The sequence below is a fragment of the Citrus sinensis genome, chromosome 3 (assembly GCF_022201045.2).
Source record: "Citrus sinensis cultivar Valencia sweet orange chromosome 3, DVS_A1.0, whole genome shotgun sequence".
Lineage (NCBI taxonomy): Eukaryota > Viridiplantae > Streptophyta > Magnoliopsida > Sapindales > Rutaceae > Citrus > Citrus sinensis.
The window spans coordinates 51,399,292-51,425,207 of NC_068558.1; the positions used below are offsets into that span (position 1 = coordinate 51,399,292).

General features: G+C 35.1%; 1 protein-coding gene across 5 annotated transcripts; it reads right to left on the minus strand.

The window, feature by feature from the left end:
* Window positions 1-2,592: 2,592 nt before the first annotated feature.
* On the minus strand, window positions 2,593-24,522 carry LOC102630812 (uncharacterized). 5 transcript variants are annotated; one of them, XM_025092599.2, is made up of 51 exons: window positions 24,231-24,522; window positions 23,089-23,386; window positions 22,688-22,916; window positions 22,230-22,569; window positions 22,016-22,129; window positions 21,809-21,937; window positions 21,529-21,720; window positions 21,247-21,441; window positions 20,903-21,040; window positions 20,673-20,795; window positions 20,332-20,585; window positions 19,798-19,901; window positions 17,892-17,986; window positions 17,578-17,814; window positions 16,784-16,978; window positions 16,620-16,701; window positions 16,453-16,520; window positions 15,572-15,717; window positions 15,343-15,451; window positions 15,110-15,256; window positions 14,922-14,969; window positions 14,716-14,844; window positions 14,371-14,610; window positions 14,126-14,266; window positions 13,949-14,034; window positions 13,753-13,858; window positions 13,123-13,218; window positions 12,845-12,997; window positions 12,192-12,371; window positions 11,872-12,104; window positions 11,651-11,792; window positions 11,449-11,574; window positions 10,879-10,917; window positions 10,608-10,685; window positions 10,365-10,481; window positions 9,275-9,401; window positions 9,093-9,196; window positions 8,877-9,014; window positions 8,716-8,799; window positions 7,987-8,133; window positions 7,707-7,838; window positions 7,553-7,600; window positions 7,327-7,473; window positions 7,193-7,254; window positions 6,333-6,486; window positions 6,047-6,238; window positions 5,867-5,971; window positions 5,557-5,691; window positions 4,925-5,161; window positions 4,258-4,359; window positions 2,593-4,176 (listed from the first exon to the last, which is right to left on the minus strand). In XM_025092599.2, exons 1-51 carry the CDS (start codon window positions 24,327-24,329, stop codon window positions 4,021-4,023), a joined length of 7,278 nt encoding a protein of 2,425 aa, XP_024948367.2. In that variant the 5' UTR covers window positions 24,330-24,522; the 3' UTR covers window positions 2,593-4,020. The 5 variants fall into 5 exon arrangements, with proteins under 5 accessions (XP_024948367.2, XP_024948366.2, XP_006490846.2 ...); XM_025092598.2 differs by having other exon boundaries at window positions 10,873-10,917; window positions 24,231-24,521; XM_006490783.3 differs by having other exon boundaries at window positions 3,831-4,170; window positions 10,873-10,917; window positions 11,663-11,792; window positions 24,231-24,521.
* Window positions 24,523-25,916: the final 1,394 nt, after the last annotated feature.

The following is a 25,916-nucleotide window of genomic DNA, read 5'->3' on the forward strand; positions in this document are numbered from 1 at the left end:
ATTATATTTAGAAATTATTTAATTAATTTATATTATAGTTTAATTTGGTTGTCTATTTAAAGTTTTATTATTTAGGTATTTCTAATTGAGTTGTATTTTTAATTTAAGTATGAGTCTCATTAAAATAATTTTTCTAGTCAAATTATGATAAGTTGTAGTTAGTAATAATGAGTGTCTTTTATAGTTGTTACAAGCAAATTTTTGTTTGTTATTGATTATTTTTTTGAATAAACTCTTAGTTTGAGTTTTATTCTTATTATTTCTTGGCATATTATGGAATCAATAAATCTTAACACCCTAGATTCATGAGCGTTCTTAGTATCGTTTTTTTTTTTTTAATACTGTTATACAAAACTGTTACTGATATTACATCAGATATTACAATTAATATTTACAAACAGATTATACATGTACTCCTCTGAAGCCCCTCCCTAATATTCGAGAGGTGTCCACTTTTTTTTTTAATACTGTTATACAAGACTGTTACTAATATTACATCAGATATTACAATTAATATTTACAAACAGATTATACATGTACTTCTCTGAAGCCCCTCTCTAATATTCGAGAGGTGTCCATTTCACTCATATTTAGTGAGGAATAGACTTGCTCTACTCAATTATTTGATAATTAAGGGAGAGCTGAAACTAACCCCCATAATACTTTTATGGAGGCTCGAAGCCTTACTCTCAACATTTTAAGTGCAAGTGTTCTCCCACTAGATCAAATGCCCATTGGTTTATTTCGAGTGTTTTCAAAATCAATAAAGTATTGATAATATCTCCTATCTAACCATCATCCTGCAATAATTTATCTCTTTGTTGCATCAATTTCATTACATAGCGTTTTGTGTAGAACCACGCTGCATCATTGTCTTTGTTATTAGGAAAAATGCCTTTATGTCGAAGGCAAAAGAAATGGTACGACGTTGTAATTGATATTGTTATATCTTCTACGAAGGGAAAGCTTTGTTCGAATACGAACCACCAGTAACTATCTAGCTAGCTCATGGCCTCATTATAAGAAAAACAAAAAATATGGAAATAGCTAGCGGTTGATATCTCTTCTAGCCATCCTAGTCGATTCTCGTTTCTTCTTAGTAGAAAATAATAGAATATTAAAAATAGAAAACCAATTTGATCAAGTACATTAATCTTATCTATTGAGCCAAGTTGTGACTTAGTTACCAAGTTATGACCAGGAACATTGTATTTAATATGAATGAATGAATATGTATTTATTGGTGGCTGAGCAGGACGAACCTCGTTTTAGTCATAGAGAGTAACGATATTGAAACGCCATTCATTATCTTTTTGCAAGTGAGAAGTATTTGTTCATGCGCGTAATTATATATAATGAAAGCAACCCGTACGTTAATTGCACATTTACCTCATTGAACTATATGCTTCTTCATTTCATCGCCATAATTCATAAACTTCGATGAAAAATGTGACACATGTTACGCTAGTAATATAATATAAGCTGACCTTTTTGCTTATTTGGGTTTATTTAGAACTAGTCGACTGCAACCAGGTCAGTCTCTATCAAAATCAACGTGTGTGCTCATGCACCAAGGCTCACTAATTGTATAAGGCGGTCCACTGTTGAGCACGCACTGTTGCTAAGTGCAGTTGAGAGCAATTGACATTTTCATTCTCTTAAAAGTAAAAAATAGCATGAGTAAACAATTAATAAATTCTAAACGATCAATCCCGTAATTGCTAAGAGGATGGTAGAACAAATCAACTGAGAAGCCCATGATGCTAAAAAATATCATAATAATAATAATAATAATATCATAATTAATTAATAATATAAAATATCACAATTAATTAATATATTAACATTACTATAATATTTTTATTAATAATAAAAAGTATTATAATTAATCAATACATCAACAATAATAATAGTATTATAATTAATTAATATATCAACAACAACAACAACAACAATAATAATAATAATAATAATAATTTTTAAATAAATAATCACCAATTTGAATAAGAATTCAAAAGGATGGATATTGCGGCAAAGAGAAAAATTTGAACCTCAAAAAAAGTATTTCATAATTCATTTATGAATCTAGTTAATATGTTCACCAGGTACTAGATAAAACCGCAAACTCTAACAATTTTCAACAATTTCCTTATTTTTAGCACTGCTTAATCTACATAGACTCCTTAGGTTTCAGAACCAAAATCCAGGTCCGAGTGCAGGTTTACCCTTTTCGGATACGAATCCGGACGAATATTTTCTATACTAGATCCAGAAATAAGCCCGCCTTTTTCCACTCCGGGTCCGGTCCAGGTTCAATCCGGGAAAATCCGGGTTCCTGAATTGTGGGTTTTCAATCCGAATTAATGAATCCAATTGAAAAAAAAAAACTGAAATTAACTGAAAAATCAAATAGAAATACAAATCCAGGATTTCAGCAAATCAAATACAAATAAGCTCGTTTGTTTCTTGGTTTGAACCTCCCACTTATAATCAACGGTATCCTTTTCCCTTAATTTATTAACAGCAACATCCAACAATTAAAAAATATTTCAAAATTAAATAAACTATAAATAATAAAATGGAAGCATATCAAAGCACAAATATTCAAATCAAATCATAACAAAGCATAAATCACATAATTATAAAATGGAAGACATCAACTTTCAACAACAAAAGTAGGAACTTATAATCCGATATTCACAAACTTGAAGGATTGGCATCCGGTGAATCAACAAACGGCAAACGCAAACTCGTTGATTCTGACTGTATCAGAGTTGGTTACGACAACACTTGATGATGATGAACACAGCCGTAATCGTGATTGGCGAAGGTGCCGTTCAACCCACATCACAGTTGGTTATTGATCGCGCCAAAGAAGACAAGGAAACAACAGCTGATTATGATGATGAACAGCCGTGAAAGTGGGCAAACGATGAAAACGATGATTTAATGAAGATGAGCTAAAGAGGGACTGAGAGAGGAAATGTTTATTGGGACTGTGAAAGTATAAATGAATTAAGGCACCATTTGGGCTCTATTTTTTTTCCTATTTATATTAAAAATAAATTTAAAAAAATTAATATTAAAATTATTAAATATCCAGGTCCGAATTCCAAATATATGGGTTCACCCAAACCCAAAACCAGACCCGATCATATGCGAGTTTTAAAAATGGCATCCGAATACTGAATTTTATTTAATCCGTTTAACCCAATCCGGAAAGTCTGAGTTCGTCCAGGCCGAGTCCGAGTTCAATTGCCATCCCACATAGCAATCTAACAACTTCCTTGTTTTTAGCACCGCTTAATTTTCATAGCAATCTAACTCACTATATTTTTACAATTCAAATAAACAAATTATTTTGATTTTCATTCTCCATTTTGATTTCAGTATCTGAGTATCTTCTCAGGGGCTAAATTTCATAGCAATCCAACTCTATATTTTTACAATTCCAATAAACAAATTATTTTGATTATCATTCTCCATTTTCATTTCATTATATTCTCATTTCTACTAGTTCCAATTTCAATCCATTCCGATCTCCCTTCAATAAACATAATACTAAAATTTTCATGAGTTCATCCTCTTTATGACAACCGATATTTCATAATCCAGGCCATTGGGCAGAGCCACTGTTGAGTGTAGGACTCTGCCTTATATAACAAATTCCTGGGTGTTTGTTCAAAGCTAATTTTGGGACCAACAATTCACAACAAATCTTCACGAATAAGAAATAATAATAATTAAACCAATGAAATTGCCAAACACCTAGTTAGTAACGTTTTTAATGATCAGCAAAATGCACAAAAAAGCTTCTTAAGAGCAGGGGATAACCAGGGAGACTATTTGTTCCGTTTGTATATACTTTAAATAATGATAAAGAGCAGCGGAAACCTTATAACAACAATACGAATATATACACAAAACGGGATAAAAAATAATATATACAAGCGCGCGCGATTACAAGAGGAGAATCTAAATAATGAAATGCAGCAAATTTGACATAAATATTAAGCTGTATCAGTGAGTGTTGTCAGGCACCCACCCAGAGACCATACTGTCATCAACAGGCTTGAGACCTCCACAAGATCTTGCGACTGATTCAAAGAGTTTCTCAATCTCCGGAGCACACCTGATGAATGATTGGTTCCAGAAATTGTATCTAGGGTTCTGCAACTTCAACACATTTGAGTTACAAGAGTGAAACTATGAATATTTCACATTTTAACATTCAAGATTGAGAAAACGAAGCTTTACCTTGATCAGTTCAATGAAAGTTATAAGAAGACCCCAAGGATGAGGTCGATTCACAATGAGGCGTTCGAATAGTACTCTTGTAATTTGCTCCTGGATAATTTCCTGCAAAAGGAAGAAATATTGAATTTTCATACATTTAACATTTCATCAAATGCTAAATCCAAGTGACTTTCCCCACATCTGAGCCATAAAATCTAATCACCTCACCTTATAGCCATAGATTGGATTTTGGTACTTGAGAAAACAATAGTGCATTTAAATAATAAAAAGCAATTTTAACAAAAAGAAAATTTTGCTAAGTATTTTGAACCAATTGTAAATTCTAATCCCATTTCTTCATAGTCAGAGATTAGATTTTGGAACTTCATAAAACAATCTTACATTTAAATAATAGATCGAAAAATAAGAAAAATTTGCTTATTGGAAGCAATTTGAACCAATTTTTTCTTCATGGTTTCTTTTTCGACCCTCTGAAAAGTTAAAAGGGTAGGCTGATAGCTTTAAGAGTCTTCCAAACTTGTGAACGCGTGTATCCTCTTTTTTTTTTTTTTGGGTAAAAAAAAAAAAAATTCAAACCTTACCAACATCACCACTAATGTAACAAGTTTCTTATCGCCAAACAGAACTGAATAAAAGAAAGTAGATACACAGCCGTAGAAACCCTCACCTGGTTTGCTTCAGCATACAGATAGAGTAAGACAAAGGAAAAATAATGTGTATGGTTGTTAGGATAGCGCAACTGATTCGCAGCCGCATTTAGGAAAAGATAGCGCCCTTCGGTATCCAGATCCTGAATCAATGTCTGGAAAATATCCAAGGCAGCACTCACCAAGAATGCAGTCAGCGAACTATTGTTTCCTGTCGACTGTGCATGAGATGTTCTTGTTTGCAGTTGATGGATGGCCTAGAGAACAAATAGACAAATACAAAGATCAACAACCACTCTTTTTACTTCAAATTGTAAATACTGTTCTTGAATTGCCCCCACTGCTCCCACAATAGCCAACATAATTCAAGATTCATAAAATTTGTGAATGGAGCAAGAAACCAATTGACAATTTCCTGTAAATTATGGCTGATCCATACAGAGTTTGAGATTTATTCTGCGACTACAAACCAAGACCTAGTCTCTAAATGAAAGGAAACAGAAGTACAAATTGATAGTATATATCAACAACAAACCACAATAATATTCCAAAAATCACAGAGTTTAATAGGTTTAGTCTCGTAACATTAAACAAAAGTGAAATTCGAGAAAACAGAAATCCAGACGCAATACAGTTCAAAATTCGAGGATACCTGCATTCCTACATAAAGCACAAGAGAATTGATCAGTGGTACATTGTAACGGGTACCAGCAGAAGCAGCCTCACTGGGTGGAAGGAGCAATTTCTGCTTCAGTTCACTCAGAAATGAGGAACCTGGTTGGCCCGTCTGCAAAGATTGTCCAAATGCAGTTAAATGGGTTGAGAATTGACATTAACCAAAAAGTTAACAGAGTATTAACTCCAGAGTAGAGGCACAAGAATCATACCCATAGAGGAAAGTACACAGAAAAGGAAATACATATGTTTAAGTTATTAAGATAATCAGAGTCAAAATACGGTACCTTGAGATAATCATCCACATCAGCTCTCATCTGCTTTGCTCTAAGAGCCGCATCAACCTCAGAAAAAATACGAGGGGGGTCTCTGATTTCTGGAAGCAGATCAATCTGAAAAACAAGTTACGAATTAGTCTTCATTGTTAAGTTAATAACAAGCCACAAACAATGACTAACAACAAACACCTTTAAGTTGGGAGTAGATGGATCAGGCAGCCTCATATTGCGAGGAAAAGCACTGAGGATAATATTGCGCATTTGTATGCAACTTGGGGGAATCACATCGCAAAAGGTAAAATGATAATCACATAGGAATTCTGGGAAATCATGGAGCAGCACTAGCAGCACTCTAAGTGTGCCTTTATACAGAAAGCGAACCTGCACATATAATCAAAGGAATAAGAAAACATTCTCCTCAAGGTTAGTATAACAAACAGCAAACAAAAGGGCCTAGCAATTGTGTGAGGCTAACCGGCACTCCCAGCTCAGCATTCCTCAAAAATGGTTCCAAGAATTGAAGCAAATTCACAAGCAAGCGTTGGATATAAGGCCAACCCTTTTGACCATTTCCAATGAGTAATTTAGGCATGAAACTCCTGTGACTGACCAACTCAAGCCACGCAAAGCTGGACAAAAATTTTAACCAAGTTAGAAATGCACAAGGCATAAAAAAAGCAGTAAAAGAACTTTACATATAAACTCCAATAGATCTAGAATGCATAGGCTGTGACAATAATGGCCTCAATTAACTATTTCTCACTAGTTTATGCAATCTCACAAACTTTCATGACAACTTGTACGGTGTTTAAGGAGGCTCTCCCTGGTCAAAAGATCAAGACAACTCAATTACACACCAACACAACCCCAGATGATATCATCGTTCGGCACTCCAACTAAAATCAATTCGTTTCATGTTCCCTTCCAGGCCATGCAAAATCATTATATGTTTGAAGGGGATTGACTAGTCGAGCGAGAGAGGTTCCTCCCACAAATGAAAGCAGAAAAATAAAAAAGACAGCAGAGACATATCACAAGGAAATCAAGGACTCGTCTATTTTCAAAAACAACCAGTGTCATTTCTTAGGAAATGACACTTGTACTAGTAAATTCAGCAGAATAAACACAAGAAGGAATTCCGCAGATGAGTATGTCTTTGATTCTGATCAACATCTTGCAACTAATCTAATCAAACTCAATAGTCTTGCAAGTCAAAGTTCATTAGTGAAAAAACATGAATCACCAAAATTGGAAGCCTTCTATACAAGGTATCCTCTGAAAAAATGTAATCATATATCTCATCACATGCCTTCTAAACAAATTCATGATGCTAACCTGAAGGCAGGTACTTTAAGGGGTTGCAAAACATGGAATGCATTTGCAAAGGCCGACAATATCTGCAAGATAGAAAATCATGATCAGCCAATCAATTGAGATAACCGAGACAAATTGATGCAAACTAACCATACCTGAAAGTTTGAACCATCAGCAACAGGATCCAGTGAGCTCATGTCTAACAGCCAGTTAATAAACAATCTGAAATACGGCCTAGGATTAAAAGAAGCTTTCTTTTCTTCCGCATCTTTTAGAATAAATTTGACAGTAACGGTCAAAATCTGCAAAATGATCTAGTATTAAGATACAAATCAAGAATTAAAAATGGAAAGACAGGAAAAAACTATATTTGAGAATCACCTTTGACAAAAGAAATATTTTACTTGACCCTTGCTCCACAGGACAACACTGTATAGAAGTTTAAAAATGTCACAGCAACGTAAAGCAGATTTTTAAGGACAGGATGTATATATGAAGGTATTTACATAATCAGAAAAATATATAGTACACCCACCTTCAGGATCGATAACATGAGTTTTGCATAAATGTCAATGGCAAGGAAGGATAGGCTCTGACTTTGCTGAGGTGATTGCAATGTACCAGGATTAATGACCTCCGAAGATAGGCAATGTGCAACAGAAACTTCCTAGAAAATGGAAATAAAAAAGATATAAAGTTTCATGGCTATTGAATACAATACTAAATGTGCAGATTTCCTAAAAGAATAATTGTGAGGATGGGGGCCCAGAAGTTTGTGTCTGTCAAATACTATCAAATCAAAAATGAAAAATCACCGTGAGGCGGCGGAAGAACCGATCTGTCATATCATCCCCTTTAAGCAGACCATTTTGATGTAATTGCAAGACATAACGAGTACAAGCTGCATCATTTGAGCCAGGAAGTTCGCATATCTGATACCATTCTGCAAACAGCATGGATACCTGCAAGGTGTTCACGCCAACATTTGCAAAGCCATCATACATAGAGAAATAATAAAAGAGACGAATATGCAAGCATCAGTGCATGAGTCAGTGCATTTGTACAGACAAAAAGAGGGAACAAACAATCCTGTTTAGCTGTGGCTGTCCTCTTGATTATTAGAGACATAAATTGGAATCCCCCATAGCAACATCTTTCTAATGTTAATGGGCGAATTGAAAACCGAAACTCGAAAGAAATGCTACTCGCAGCATTTCAGACACCACTGAGATGGTCAATAGAGGTGGATAAAATGCCTTCTTGTAGCAAAAAGGAAGCTAAGCCAAAGTAAGAATTAGAGGTAGTTAATTTCTTGGCCAAAAGAGGCCATCAAAGTGGTTGGCTTTATAAACTTTGACAGAAACCACTGGTCATACATGTAAGCACTCTACTGTGACATCATCTGGAGGACCATTCATCTATACAGGGCACTGGCAAACGGGAGAAATTTACCAAATCCCATACAATACCCAGATTTTATCTATCTCTGGTCTTTTCTTCGTGATATTTCCAATTCAATATCAATCAATTTAAGGTCAAGATACCTGCTCAGGGAAACCAACGGGATCTGGATCCACAGACTCCGGGATGTTGTAATCTTCCCTGTTTGCTGTGGTGTGACTATAAGCCTGTTTCAATAAGTTTTCGTATCATAAGAAAGAATCAGACCAAGGGCCAAAATTCAGATGATGATATCTCTACTAACCTTTTTGTCCTTGGATTGCCTAGCCTTATCATCCTTTGCAGTGGTAGCACCAGATGAAGCATTAGCATTGGCAGCAGGATTCCTAACAATCTCAATCAGCTGTTGTAATGACTCAGGAGATCCAGGTTTTGCAGCAAGCTGCAAAGTTCATAAAGTTAAGAGTCACAAAGAAGTAAGTATTAACTGCATTCTTTCAAACGAAATAACAAATACAACCTTTGCTAATGCATCTACAAGATTGTGGAGTTCTGAAATGACTACTCTGGACTCATCAGTGACCAAAGTTTGAAGAAGAGAAATGGCAAACTCGGTTGCAGCCTCTGCAAATTTCATGCAAGAGTCAGTTGGCTCAACAATGTTAGAAGAAACAAGTAAAAGGAACATTCCCTTATACATACTGTTCCTTCCCCCATCAATAAGTTTTGCCATGTGAACGTTGTACTCTGCAAGGTTTAGTAATTCACTACGAATAAGGCCCATAGTAATATCTCTGTTGAACTTTCTCTCCTCGTCTGAGTAAATCACCTACAAAGTAACAGTTACAAATTAAATATTGATTATCAAGAAATGGAAAATTAAGATCAGTTAGAATACGCGCGCTCACACACACACACACACACCCCAACAGAAACAACTGATTAAATCAATGAAATGGGAAAAAAGCACAAGCAAATTACAAAGCAACACATCGTCTCTTGTTAGCAAGCTCAGCTCACATGAATATCACATCATTTCTTGGAAAGCTCAAGCAATATCAGAGATCAGTTCAATGGAATTAAATATAAATCGAAAAAATATGAATTGAAAATAAAAGAAGAATTACAAAGTGGCACAAATACAACCACAATTGTTGGAGATCAAAAATTCATTTTATAATCATATAATCAATATAATAACTAATTTTTTCTAATGAAAAATCACAATCTTTTTTAGAAGAAACAAGAAAATATAGTTTACAATTCACCAGTCCATTATAAAGTGTAATACGCTGAAAAACATTACACACTAAAATATAATAACTTAAAAAACAATCATAATTTTTTTAGAAGAAACAAGATAATATAATTTAGAATCCACCAATCCACTACAAAGTGTAATGCGTGGTAAAAACTTTACACAGTGACTCTCAAAAGAATAAATTTCATCAAGGATCTCGAAGGGAACTATTCCAATAAGAGATAAATTGCACGCTTACATTAAAAAATGAAAGTTCAGAAAATTCAGGATATACATGAGAAATAGATGAAATTTTTGTTCTCAAAACCACAAGAGACCTAAACCTGCTTTTCTGAGTTCTTCATCTTCCAAAAGAACTTATTATGTGACAGGCACCAGCCCACCATAGCCAATATTCCAAACAAAATGCATTATCAACCAAAATATATTTCCAAAATGATATGACAGAAGGAACTCAGTATGAAGACCACAGTAGTGTAGGGCAAACCAAACATATGGTCCAGGAAATAGAAGTTCTTCACTAAAGCATACCCAACTAGTGAGCTCCTTAACAACAAGCTTGCAAACATCACGAATGGCAGCCAAAATCGCAAGATGAGCGCTAAAATGAAGATTGTTTGATGCGTTCTCATACAATCCCTTGAAGACCTATCAGAAAATTTAGAACTGACTTAAGAAGTTGCCAAGGTTATTTTATTCCTTTTGTAACTATTTCAAAATAAAAGGACATCAGCAAAAGCAACAATTCAAAATTTTCCAATGAAGAGAGAGAACCTTTTGAGCCACAGCCAAGGCAGCCTCATCTCGACTGATGCATCTGAGTATTATCTCAGGAACCTCAGAAATTACTCCCTGAACAGAAGACATATCCAATTAAGTAAATTAAGTCCCAAAAATTCTGAACCAAATTTTGGATGCAAAACAAGCAAAAGAATGAGCTAGAAGGGAGACCAAAGTCCAAGTCCATAAGGAAAACATGGACAAAGGAGGTAAAATCTAGACGCATTATAAACCCAGAGGAGAGCAAAAAGAACAAAACCTGAACCTCAGCTTCTCTAGCATCATTTCCTATCAAAGCATCAAGCTGAAATATTTTTAAACGAAAGAGTTAGGTCAGCAAAACAATGAATCAGACTTAACAGATACTAACTAAACCCAAATAAATAATAAGATTTAAAAATCAGAACTCAATAAAACTCAGGTCTTATTGCTAAATTGGCATCCTCATGAAATTTCCATGTGGAAAATCATTGGCTTCATTTGCATGTCAGAGTAACCCACTATTGGACTTTCAAAACATATCAACAGCATCTTTTAACCGGATTAACCAAATCACCCATTACCCCATCCCAAAACCCATAAAGAAAACCCCCCTCTTCCAACACCGGAAAAAATAAAAAATGAAAACCAAGTTTCTCAACTAGTACATGCAAATGAGTTAAATATAACCAATCCCCCATGTAAACGCGACCTCGGAATCCTTGACAGCACAGATGCGCTTATGTATATATTGAAGTGCTCAGCAGATTGTATCACCCAATTCCAATTAAGGGATTTGAAAAATGTGGGAGAAGGGAAAAAAATTAAAAAGAAAAAAAAAAAGGTTAGTTGCAACCTTTTGTGCAACAATGTGGTATTTATCCAGAGCATCCCTTGTCTGCAGCGAAGGTTCCAAGATGCTGCTTCCAATGCGCTCAGGGGCAGCAGTTGATGGTAGTGACTGAGAAGAAGCTCCAGGTTCCTTATAAAAAAGGTAAAAGCAGATGTCAGGAATTAAAAAAAGATCATTTCCTAACAGCAGATAAGCTAGTACGCACAAGAATTCGCACTTTTACAGGTTCAGTTGAATCAGCTGCATATAACTCAGTAGCAGCTGGAGTAAATGCAGCGTTGACAGATTCACTTTCAGAATTATGTAGAATACCACCATCAGCAGCCCCAATGTGTACCAATGATGTACTGAAAACACAAAGAATGTTGAATACAGAAATGAAGAAATTTTAGAAAATTGATAAACCCAAGTGCAGGCATGAACAACCTCAGAAACCCAGCTGAAGTGGATTCAGTAGTGCCAGAAGCAACATCCGACGGGCGAGAAACTGCATCAAATCCTGTGCTTCCTGCACTTGATGAATAGCCTTGGTTACCTTGTCCTCCTGCTAAACCATAAGCACTGGCTTGAGCAGCATCACCCGATGAAGTCAAAGAACCAGCAGACATGGCATGTGAGCCCTGGCTAGATTGGTTCTGCCAAGGAAGTCTAACAAAGTCCTGCAAAAGAGGGATTGGATGAGATCTTTAAGTGCCTTTCCCCTCGAGTTAAATCAGACATCATTCAACTGGCCAGTTTGTGTTTACCTCATAAACTCGCTGTTGAGAAACTGATAAGTGACCAGGTTTTGGGCGCAGGGCCTCAGGTACACCCATAGATCCTTGTGCATAAATGTTTGGATCAAAGAAAGAGGAACCTACGCCCTCTCTATGCTTTCTTCTTAAAGAAAGTTGTTGAGCTATTTCTCCATCAATGGTTTGAATAGCCTGCATGAAGCAAAATGCCATGAGAAAAACCCACGAGTGAAATTCAAAAAGATTTAGAGCTATCATTAGAACCATTCCAATAAGGGGAAAATATTAATGATGATAACTAATCTTCGAGATTGCTGAGCACTATCTATGGTAGAAACTAGTCCACAGAACCAAAATGAAGACTCCCCACAGAGATCATCCAAGCACATATGCAACTCATAAGCAACACAGAAGTTCTTTTGTTCTCATATTTTCAGAGTTTGAAACTTAAAATTGACAGTACTTCCCACCATTTGGGGCTACAGGAAGTTCAAAACAATACTATTATTGTTTTTAACCTCAAGGAAAAAAAAAAAACCCGAAATAGTAAAGCTGCTAAGTATGCATATCAGAGTGCAAACCACACATAAACCTGTCCATATCTATGGCTGTCTGTTCAATGACTCAATAAAGGTTGGAAGTATAAGATTCTCTGAAGATCTGACCTTATCTGTAGCAGCCTGCTCAATCACTGCACAACCAAGGTCGAGGTTGTCATTGGTAACAAGTTGCACAGCTTGTTCCAGGAGTTCACTTGCAATAGTTAAACCTTGAAGCGAATTCCTCAATTGACTTGATATAGAACCGCGCAAGGGCTCCTAGCAATCCACAAACACAAATAGGAAAGAGATGAAAAACAATGAAACTGCAACAAGAGAGCATCATTTAGAATACAATAATCAAAGGGGAATGGTTCTGAAAAGTTTTGACGTAACATATAAACCTTGCATGTCACATGGGCCAGACTTCCTGCCAAACTTGCAACCATCAAATGTGCAGCATTGTATATACGCGTCTCATCTGATTCCATGGCATAGTCCTAACATCCCATTGGTTTAAAGTAGGTTAGAATGAATATGAATATTGATTAGCAAGCCCTATCAAAACGTGCTAGTGAAGGTTATCAATACAGTCAAGGAGCTTAGAGATTTTGCTCCTTTTTTGCTCACAATACCATATTCCGATTCATGTCAAATGGGAGGATCCATGGGCAGATATTCTGGCTATAGATCTTGGGGAAGAAAGGGTATCAAGGACGTGTAGGAATATGGTTTGCAAACATGGTAATAACAGACGATATCATATACTGAAAAATTTTGAGTTGAACACTCAGCATGAATGCAATTGCACTGAGGATATTGCAGCAAATAAGTGAAAGACTCAGTACATCAATCTCATACAGGACTTCATTTGACTTAAAACCTCGACAAAAGAGAAAACACAGGAGGTAGTAATGACAAAATACTGGATAATATGATTCAGTGGAGGATAAGATCCTAGTCAACAATAAAATATACACTACAATTCCTGCAATGACTCCGTTAGTCTATACTGCTTAACTGAGAAAACAAACCTTTAAAACAAGTTCTTTAGTTGTTTGAGTGGCTATTGAAACACTGCGTTGAACAATGCCAGAAACAATCTCTTTGATAGCCCTGTCCATTGCAATTGGAACCACTCTGCAACACATGTATTGGAGTGAGTTTCACACAGATAGAAGCAGAAGTACTCAATAAGCGGGAAATATCAATATAAAAACAATTCCAAACCTCTGAAAATGCAAGTGCAAGCCCAAGGCAGTAAGTTTCTGGTTGATAATAACATGAGTTCCAATGTTAGGTATAGGCGTCGAAAGCTGCAACAGAAGAACCATCCATACAGTCAAAATAGGAGTCAATTTCTCCTTACTACAACCCAGAAAGAAAAAATGACAAGCAGTACCATACCTGACTAACAGAGAAAGGTGACTGGGATTGACTTGCTTGAAATAGGCCTTGCGCGGAAGGAAGCTGATCAGAGATGCCAAGAGCTGCTAGTTTTTCATCCTCCATCAATGTGCCAGAAGAAAGACGAAGAGGAGCCGCATACTAAAACATCCACACAATAATAATAATAATAATAATATAAAACTTAATGATGCACATCATTATCGCTAACATCCAATAAAAATTTTCACCAAACCAGTATAAACCTGAGACAATAAATGCGTAGGGCCACCAGAGTTAGGTGGGCTGGCAACATCAAGCGGCAAATCCACGTGACCTAACGGAGAAACTATTGCTGGTTTAACTTCAGGAACTAGCTGAGGTTGTGATGCTCCAACATCTTTATTAGAAAAATCAGGATTCCCTTCAATTTCCCTTTTCCGATCCTTAAGAAGAGAAGTGGGTGTAATGTCCTTCATATCCACACCAAGGTTCTTGAATAGAACCTAAAGAAGCACATGAATAGTAAATACATACATCAGATGACCAACCTAACAGACATATTATACTGATGAACGACGACCTGTGATTGAGCAAAAATATGTTCATACCTCTATGTCAAATTTGAGGTTCATTTTGAGGTTTGGCATTGAATAGATCTCAGCAAGTAATCCAAGAATGGCCATAGTCCAGGGATTGGGAGGTTGATATGCTAGACTGCTTTGGCATGGTTCCAGAATCTGCAGCAAGTAATATAACGTAAAATCACAAAACTTTGCACTCGATAAGGCAAAACAATCAAATTAAAGACTACAACCTTGGAAGTAAATGGAATGACAGCAATCATCAAGCCCTTCTCATATGCCTGACAACAAAAGCAATTATGCATGTAAATCAAGTAATAAAACGCAAAGAGGCCAGATATTTCTAAATTGCATCATAAAGAACTGCCTAAAAAGAAGGGCTAATAAAAATTATAAAATATGATACAGTAGGCATAGTTACCTCGATAATCAGTGATTTGGGATCTATTTCACGAGCCCTTAGAACTTGATTTCTTCCAATTGTCAACTTCCCAAGCCAGCTACCCAAATTTTTAAGCAATGAACGCTCTTCTGAACTTGATTTAATAAGCTCTGATCCTAATAGAACCTAAAAGAATATGCAAATGAAAAAATTATTTCTCCATTTTGGTAAATAAACCTAAATGCATTATTAAGGTAATAGTAGATAAAAACCTTGCAGTTTTCATATGTGGCCTGGACGATCTCTCTATTCAAAGCCTTTGAATTAACTTTATCCAAAAACTTTAAGTACAAATCGTGAAAATTTGGCTCAATGCTTGCTCTGTTAGAAGTAGGCAGTATGCCATATGAGACTTAGCAATGATATAGTAATGTAAAGGTAGCCACTAAGATCAACACATGCATTCAAACAAAAGGAGAACTGAATAAAATATTTTCTGACCTTTTCATAACCATATACTGCGCAAACCAGGGATAATATTGCTCTTTCAATATTTCAGTGAATTCCTTAGCTTTGGCTTCTACATTTAGAGCCGAAATATTATTGATTATAAATGAAATCTTATCCTGAACCTCTGATGCTGGAGCCTGTAAGCAGTAAGAATATATATTAGAGAATTATACTACGACATATAACCACATCGCAACACATTACAAATACTATCAATCAGAAAACAAGATTATTCAGAAAAAACCAGCCTATCAAATATAATACCATCTGTGGTCTCAGAAATCTCAACAGTACAGAACTATAATTGGTTCATTTGTACAACTTTTAAACTACTGCAATAGCACCAAATGGATTTATCATATCTTGGTTCTAAGATTATATAAAAAGAATCAAAATTCCAGCATCTCCAATTATTACCAAGGCACCGTCAGAACTCTAAAGTTCCCAAAGCTATTCTTTTTCCACAACCCTTCATAACTTCTTTCACCCAAATTCCTAGCCTTCATTTTCATTTCAAGTTTGCTTTTTCTTTTCGTATGAAAGAAGGGCAGAGATGAGGAGTAGGGCAAGTGCAGAAATAAGAAGTATTTCTATCTTCAGTATTGCTACAAGGTCCACAGATGAGTTATGTTCTCCTTGATTTCCAATTCTTTCAATGGAGAACTTTATTCCCATACTTAGGATTCATGTTCGTGGGAGGTGACTCAAGTATCATAATGGCTGTGCATCTAACAAAACCTGCATTTTTAGACTCAGGACTCCTCTTTAAGGATATGGTACAAGTTACACTATCATAAAGGTTAAAAAAGAAAAGAAAAGAAAAAAAGAAAAGAAATTACTTGAGTCAATGAACCACAAAAGATATAGGTTACCTCTATAGGAGTCTCTCTTCTCTCTGCGGCAGCAACCAGTGTTTCGATGTTCAAAGCAGAGCCAAATTCTGCATCAGAAATCAATGCACATGCATGCATACATTATGCATTGAATGAATAAAATAGAAACATAATAGCAAAGTGAAAAGCAGGTTACAGATAATTACTAGTAGATGTAACTCCTCGGGAAGGACGAGCAAAACCGGAAGAGATTGACAGCATTGCTGGAGCACTGACCGCATTATGCAGCTTCAGTTTTAAAAATTCTGTCAATTAGAGCTGCTAATAATATACTTCCAATGAAAAAGAAAGCTCTGACCACCAAGCATACCTTCTGTGCACTAGAAGTATCACCTAAGGGAGCAACAGATGATGGTTGGCCAATAGACGACAAAAGTGGTTTCATATCACTAGATGAAGCAGCAGAAACCTTATGACGGTCATCAACAACACTTTCGCTTCTCTGCTGGAGCTGTATCTGAGAAGAAAGTTGCTGCCCCAATTGTGTGATGCCAGAGCCACTAACCTATAACAACAAACCACATTTAAAAAAGAAAAAACAGAAGATGTTCAGATTGCAGAAGCCCCAATTGATCTAACCACTGGATAGGCAGATACAACATAATTAAGCTAATAGAATATGAAAACTGCGGTCCAATCAACACAAATAAAACCATGTCATCCGTGTTGAGAACATAATATTAAAGAAGAAGAAGATATAATTTTGTGACTCACGATAGCATCTGAAGATTGGAAACATAAGGAAGATTCATCAAACTTTACATGGCACCAGCGAAAACAACATTACAATTTTAATGGCATAATTTTAAGATAGTAAAAAGGCAAATCCAGATTCAGTGAAGTGCAGAAAGACAGTGATTTAAGCAGCAAATGGTAGCAGAATACATCATTATTAGTATCCTTCTTGACTCACCCCATAAGGGGGGGGGGAAGAAAAAGATCTAAAAGTATCACAAAATGATATTCATAATGAATGATCTAAAGAAGTAAAAAAGAAATCATATGTAAGTTGCTTTCAGTGAGGCCAAAGAAAATACATCAAATACAAAAATTATTTTTTATTTCCTTCCTAGTAACATTTGTGCATGGTTTATCAAACTTTACCTCCCCATTTCCTGAGGTAGCCTGCGAAGAAACATGCTGATGAGCAGCAGGATTACTTGCCCCATCTGATTCCAAATGGCCCGACGAAATCCTGGCAAGAGCCCGTTCAATGAAAGCAACAAGCTCTGCATGAGTACTACGTAGATGAGAAATTTGTAAGATGTGGTTGCAGTATTGCGGCCATTCAATCAGACGGTCCACAAACTGCTCCAACGCCTTGGTCCCAAACACAAACATCTGCATGCAAAGATGCCATAAACAATACTATACAAGGAAACCGAACAAAAGAAAATTCAGGAGAAGACAATACAAACTTTTGAATCAGCAGGTTTACGCAGTGCATCTAAAACTCCACGCAGGGCAATGCCAAGTGTTAGATGAGTTACAAGCTGGTGCTTGATTATGGAACCTGAAATTTGGTACAGCGACATGACTTAATAAGAGTGAAAGTACACAACAACTTAAAGATAGATAATGACCATTAAAATGCGAAAAGATATTGCAAAGGTACATATGCTGAAGCAGCTACACTGATGTATACAAAAGCAAGATTACTTGGGCAAATCATTCATGCTATAGACACATCATAAAAAAATTTGCATAACCATGTAGTGTAAAACTGAGGTAGGACAATTTCAGTTTTACAATTATTTCTAGTATGAGTGTGATTCACTTCCGCTATTTGAGTGAACATAGGATAGTGAGTTCAACCTATAGCAAATGGGAAGACTTTGTCATTGTTTAATCAAGTCTTTCCCTATTTAAGCACTTCAGATACAGAACGTGAGGTGAACACAGTGTCATCCCCTATTTGTTTAAAGCATCTAATCTAAGCACACATAGAATATAAGTATCATTTTGACAACATAACTTTTCAATTAGTGAACATATACAATGCAACTTATACTCTAGCTCTACAATTATGCTCCTGGCAAAATATTTGTGTACATAACTTTTCAATCAGTGAACAGATATAATGCATCTTATACTCCAGCTCTACAATTATGCTCCTGGCAAAATATTTGTGATGCTGTTAACCATCTCCTTACTGTTACCAGAGTACCGAAACAAGCAAGTCCAAAATTAAGGAAACTTTAGGCTGCTTTTGGCAGAGTTTTCCAAATGATAATTTTATATTTGTTTCATAATACAGAAATCATTAGTTTTTGGAAAATTTAGAAATTTATTTGGTAATTTATTTTTAAAACAGCATACGAAAATGAAAAATGAAAATGTGTTTGGTTGCTCGTCTGTAAATATGGAGATATAGAAAGAGAGAGAGGAAAAATAGTATTATGGCAAAAGAATTTTCATGAAGACCACCAAAATATTAAAATAATATTGATATATTCTTAAAGATGCTAAATAAGAGTAATAATCCAAAGAACCAAAAATAATTAAATAAATAAAATTTTGCAATAGCCTTTTTTTTTTGGGGTAAAATAAAAGAAATAAGAATGTAAGAAGTGTTGGTATAAAAAAATATTACAAATAAATTCTTAAAATAAGGTATCAAATTACAATTAAATTGTTATTTAAAATTTAAAAATGAAAAAAGATATATAATTCGATCAATATATAATGAAAAATTATATATTTGTATGTATAAATTAATTTTTACAGTAAATAATCAATTTATTTGTATTGTTTCACCTGGGACCCGCATACTTTACCACAAAGCAAATGTGGGACCCATGATGGACAGTTCAAGAAGGAAAACAGAATATTTGCATTTCTCACTTTTGTTAAGAGATTATAAAGCATTTTTCTTGGGAAACAAAAATTCACAGCAAAAATTGGCCTGCCAAACATATTTTCTTATTTTTGGTTTTTGCATAGTGGAAAATGATCTGTGGAAAACAATTCCAAGCAGCCGCTTAAATTTCTTGCATTCCCAGATACTTCCTCCCCCAATGTCAACAAATACCTTCCTCACACAGAAACATGTGCATCGATGCTAAGCATATGACCAGATTGGATATAGACTAGACTCAAAAAACACAGGCAAAGGAGAAAATGATGGCGAAGTTTGATAGAAAAAACAATAACAAAGTTTGATAGAAAAAACAATAACAAAGTTTGATAATAGTAGAAGTTGCATGGAACTCAAGCTCTTATGCTAGAGTTCTATAAATTAGAAGCTAGGTATATAGTGGCATCAGATTGGAAACTAGAAATAAGAGCCAGGGTAGTAACAATGCATGACTGAGAAAAACTAACCAAAGAGGACAGCAGCAATTCTGAGCTGTCTTTCAGGATACTTGGGGAAGAACCTGTATTCCTCAAATAGATTGCCAATCATGCACTCAAAAATCGAGTGTTCCCTGTCAGTTCATACCAATCACAGTAAATCATCATTCTAAAACTGAAACTTTCAAAAATACTCAAATCTATTATGGATCCATAAACTTTAGCAAAAAAATCTTGTTATTGATTTTCATTTCACACGCAAATACTGTCTTTAAAAAAAATTTCAAAATGACAATGCACTCAAGATTTTTAATTTCTTCTAGAAAGCAATTGTTTAATATATTCTGGTCAGAAATCCATTCTGCACGTGATCACCAAAATACAAGAATATAAAATGTCAACCAAAAGGGAAAAATCTTTGTTCCTACCAAATTACAATTTAAGTTCCGTAGAAACAAGTAACAGTTCAATGTTTCAGTAATTTGAACAGAATTTGAAACAATGGAATAATAACATAAAACACAATAGCAAAGCAACTAGACAAAACAGCTTTTGATGATGTACCTTTTCACAGAGGATTCCTTGAATCGTGCAAGCATTTGAACCATTGCCTCAATGGTCAACTGACCCGAAAACATTTGATGGAAGTAAGAGTTTGCTTCCGCCTCAATGTCATCTGCGTATCCTTCAGAAGTTGATGAATCTGCAGCCTCACCATTCTGCAGCCTTGGAGTAGAATCCAAGACTACTGCCTGAAACTTTTCAATTTCCTCAGAAAGCTTGGTTGACGTAATCAAACCAATATGAGCTTTTAACAACTGCATAGAAGACATAAAGATGACAAAATTTAAGTATTATTGAAATTAACAATATGTTGTCAAAAAATTTAAATATATGAAGTAGACCTTCAGAATAACAGGAATCTTCTCCATATAAAGATTCAACAGAGCACCAGAATGATGGAAAGGTTGGGCAGAAAAATCCTGTGATCTACCAAACTGAACCTCCTTTACAAACTTGAGGCACTCCTGAAAGGCCAGACTATGCATGTCAGACAGTTTTTCCTCTCATTTTCTATCCATGAAGTATGACAGAAACAGCCAATACGGCAGCAGCTGACGGCTGCAGAAATTACCTCAAAGAAAACATCCTTGTATGTACTTAAATTAATACTTAACCATTTCTCAAGATCCACAAGTTCTTTTTGTGAAGCAATAACAGCCAATCTGATAGCAAATGGAGAAGGAATCATCTCTAGAACTGATGATAGGATCTGCGTAACAAAGTAAGAAATCTAATTAGGTTAATGTAAGAAATGAATAAGCAGAAATAGTGGATAAAGATGATAAGAAAAATCTTCATAATTGGTCAAATTAAATTGCAGGTCTGATGCATCAGGCACATTAAACAAGATTATGACACACAACCAGGTCAAATAATCAATGTCAAGTTCTGAAAGTTCATTCACCCTAACTTTACCTTCAGCTCCTGGCAAATCTCTAATATTCTTATTGTGCAGTCAGGCTCCATGTTCTGAGCATCAACGAATCCCCGCAATACAATATTGGGATTCACATGCCAGATGTGAAGAATCATACCATTGCTCATTGTACTTTTAATTATCATTGGGAAAACAGCAAAAGATACTTCATATTGGATCAGGTTATAAGCAGTCTGCAATTACAGGAAATTTAGCAACCAATAAATGTTATAAGAACATAATCTGGAACAATATTAGACAAATAAATATGATAAACATACATTAATGTGTGCCATCCCAAGAAGCAACATTTCAGGACACTGTTTAAGAGGGTACTCAAGCATTGATCGAGCAAAGCTAGCATGACCCATCTCAGATAGTTGGCAGAGCACATCTAAAAGATCAAGACACAGCCATGCATGATTTGCTTGTCCAGACTGAAGCTTAAGGCCAGGCACTGCATCAACATATGGCTGCAAGAATTGTTTGTCATTAATAAAAATCAGACACAGATTACATGAGGACAAACAAAGCAATAAGTGGATATAAAAAGCTACATACCAGCTGCCTAGCTGAATGGGCAAAGGTAAATACTTCTGGCGGTGAAGCTACAGCATATCTAAGAAAAGACAACTGACCCTCAGTATTCTTCCAAACAGATCCACATACTGCATGGAGAGGAAACGGTTCCTGCAATTTGCTCCGTCAATTTGCATGTAATTGTTAAAAACATATGATTCTAGCATATCAAGTTTTCCAAGAATATACCTGGCAAGCGTACTTATATACAGACATGAAAAATGAAAATGCCTCCTCAGTAGGAATGTAGAATCCCTCATAATCCAAGTTCTCAACCACTCTTATCCAATTTGTATTAGGAGCCTGCATTCAGCATAAATACTCAATTAAAAAGAACTTATCTCACAAAGTAGCTACTGCTACATTCAAAAAGAAAAACCAGAAGAAGGAAAGGTGAACTCACAAGTTGTTTGATAGCTTTCACAAGAACATCGACATTCCACGAGCTCAAAGGTGGCAGATCAGACATCGTGCTGCAACCAAGGGCCAAGGTAAAGGTTGAAAATGTGTTCTGGTTGTCCTCAAGTCCAGCATGGGTACGAGCAATCGCGCCAAGTATCCGAGAGAGGGTAATCTCCGTCAGTGGGGTGAAAAGAGAGAGAATCTCTTTGCATTGCGAGGCATCAGCTGAGCATCCATAGCCTAGTTCATTCATCACATCTCCCATACTCATTTCCTTCTCCATTTCTGCCAAAATATCATCAAAATCATCGTCTCTGCATTCATGAAACAAATCCAAATCCCTGCAGCCAAAAACAGAAGCAATATATCTTTCAAAATGACAAACAATTCAAAAATTGGAATATACTATCAACTGCTAAGCTGTTTGAATTTAAATCATAGCTGCTATATGATTGGCACCTCAGAGAAGTAGCATCATGCAATTCATCTGGAAGAACAGGATTTAAGACGAACTGGGTATGATCTTTTGATTGCAGCAAAGATAATATCTGCATAAGAGAATCTACATGCTTGGAAAGGTCACTTGAGCGCTGGAGGAACATGATAATATTCTGAATTTGCTCGGCAGAATTCATAGGAACAGGATTGGCACACAACCTTTCAATCTGAGCCATACAAAAGTTCTTCCCTGTAGAGGACCAAAAGGCTAATTTCTATTAAACCTCCCCCCCAAAAGGAAAAAACAATGAATTCACAAGAAAAACAGCAGTTGAAGAAGCTATATCAAGAATAATTACACCTATTCCACAATGATACCACTTTTTTGAGGACAATCATATAACTTAAAACCCGCAACTCACCGCACATTAATGCATCAAGATTTTCTGAATCAGACAAAGCAAGACCAATGCCAATTCTTTCAGGTAGAGATAAGTTTAACACATCTGATAAATTCTCTAGGAGTTGTTCATTGATCTCAGTAATTTTGACAGACTGACTAAACACAGTACTGAAATTTGGCTTGTCCATAATGTATTTGAAAACTGAAGCTACAACTGATTCAAGCTGTGGATTCTTCAAGCCAGTCCCATGAAGATTCAAGTGATCCATGCAGGTTTGAAGCATCATAGTGCTTCCCTCAATTCCATATTCAATGAACTACCAACAAGAAAAAAGAAAGTAAATGTCAGAAACAATTAAGTTTTAAAGCACTACATAGGCAGGTTATACATCTAAGAGACAGCCATTCCATCCTGATTCATCATCCACGTTTTGAAATGAAGCTTAGTGATCAACGAAATAATTTGAGAAAATCATTAATCCCTAATGCAATAGCTTCGATATTCAAACTCACATATTCAGGTTCCCTGAAAATCTTGCAATAACTCAAAACAAACGAAAACCAAGAACATATAATCACCACTTAGTTAAGCAAGTGCAATGAACACAGTATGATATTCTTATATAAACGGAAAACGGAAAGGACGTAATAGTATTCCAAGGAATAGTTAAGCATCAACACCACTTTCTACCAAACTTGCTGGCATAAATTTACTAAAATATAAAAGTCAAGAAAACTTTAACGTTACCAAATTGAGAACAATTCAATGTTGATCTTAAAAAAAAAAAAAAGCATCAATTCAATTGCTTCCATATTCATTAGGCGCAATATCCAGCGTTTCTTGGATATCTTGCAGTGAATATGTTTCTTACTTAGCAAAAAACTGGCACGTTTTTAGGGTTTTTTTAAAATGTTGAAGAAAACTCTTTAAAAAACAAGGCAAAATTTTAAGTGTTTATTGAAAATCTTGCAAGAAATTGATAAGCAATAAACAAACAAAGCCAATAAAACATATGATTGCACCACTCAAGAAAAAATTACAGTTCAGGAAAAATTAGGGTTTTGAAAGATGTAAAGAGAACATGTTGATGATTAATGCAACATTGATGATTAATGCAACAAAAGTACTACTTGATAATTGAAAGATGAATAGACGATAACCTGACAGAGCTCTCTGAAGACGGAATCGGCGTTGGCTTCATTCAAGCTCTGCAACAAGAACCGAATCTGACTGGGAACAGTTGACGAAAGCCTGAGCATGATTGATCACTGGCGAAAGACTCAATACTAGGGTTTTCAAAAAATAGTTTATTGAGTAATGAGACTTGGTAGCGGTTGAGGATCTTGGAGATTGAGAAGACTGAAAAACGTCAAGAGAGTTCAGAGCTTACTTCCTGAATTTGTTTTTATCCGAAGTGGCAATTGTGTTTTTCTGCGAATGGGTAAAATGTGATTAAAGCGACGGGGCTGTCACTTATGTAGGGTAAAATCGGCTTGGGCTGGGGCGGTGCATATGTCAAATTGTTTTTGACGGTGCGTAATAAATTAATAATAGATCTGAACCCATAAATTCGAAATAATTGAAAATGTTAAACAAGAGGGAGGTCAGATATTAATAACTTGTAAAGTGTAAACCACATTTTTTTACTATGAACAACTATGTTTTAAGTCTTACCCCATGTTCCAATAGATTTTAGACTTTATGTATCTATAGGTTTGTAACAATATTTTTTATTTTTCAAGTCTTAATAAATGTTATATTATTAACCTCACAATCTGTGTAACTTAAATGAAAAACTAATGAATCTAAAGTCTGCTCTATTTTAGAACATCTCTAACGCAACAGCTACCTTTATTAATATCCACCAATCCTCTATTAAGAAGTGCCGATTAAAAAAAAATATATATATATATATATCTACCCCTTTATTGAGAAGGAGACTTAAGTTGTTGGAGCATTTGTTTATAAAGGTTTAAGCATACAGATATTTATACCACTAGTTTTGCCATTAATAAAAGGATAAATTTATTCTCTTTGTTTCCTTGCAAAGAAAGTTCTTACCACAGCTCATAAAAAAAAAAAAAAAAAACCCCCACTTTGGCAAAGCATTAATGTTTGCCCAAGGTTAACAAAAAAATAAAAAATCTAATAATCCTTCATTCAGATATTCAATCACAAAATAACTGCATTTGATGATTTTATTAGAATGAGTTTTGAATAACTTCATTCGGATATTCTATAATATACGTATTATGATTTAACTAAAGGTAAAATGCTTATTTTAGGTCGTCAATTTGAATTTTATGATGCATTTATTTTACTTTGATCAGAATAAGTTGGTGTAATCAGTTTGTTGTATTTTCATTGATATGTTTATTTTATTTTAAAATCAAAATAAATTATAATAAGCTACTAAAATATCCTTAATTAATATAACAACAACAACAGTAATAATAATAGTAACAATTAGAGTTATTATCATTTGACTATATTATAAATTATAAATTATTAAATGATTTCAAGAAGTATTGGTGTCTTTCACTTTGTTGCTATTATCTTTGTGAAATTTTTCATTTTTTTATGTTTTTTTTTTACCCCTAGTAATTGTTTTTTTGGTTGACTAGTAAAATATCAGTATGCCCTTACTTTAAAAAAAAATTAAAATTTTAATAAAAAAATAAGAAAACAAAATAAAAAATCGAACCCAGCCGAAGAGTGCGTCTCTTCGCTGCCAAAACTTCTTATGCTTGTGATTAAATGTCTTCCTTACGTGCTAAACTGCTAAAATTTCAAATTGAAGCCACCATTAAAGCTTCAAGTTAGCAAATTGAAACAGCCATTCAAGC

What these genes read in the sequence shown, in the direction of transcription:
- LOC102630812 (XM_025092598.2), bottom strand. Translation starts at nt 24,329, where the DNA reads ATGCTCAGGCTTTCGTCAACTGTTCCCAGTCAGATTCGGTTCTTGTTG. An exon ending in CCGAGGAGTTACATCTACTA is followed by an intron (nt 16,521 to 16,619) that starts GTAATTATCTGT and finishes TTTCTGATGCAG; the next exon opens with AATTTGGCTCTGCTTTGAAC. An exon ending in CTAAAGAACTTGTTTTAAAG is followed by an intron (nt 13,219 to 13,752) that starts GTTTGTTTTCTC and finishes ATGGGATGTTAG; the next exon opens with GACTATGCCATGGAATCAGA.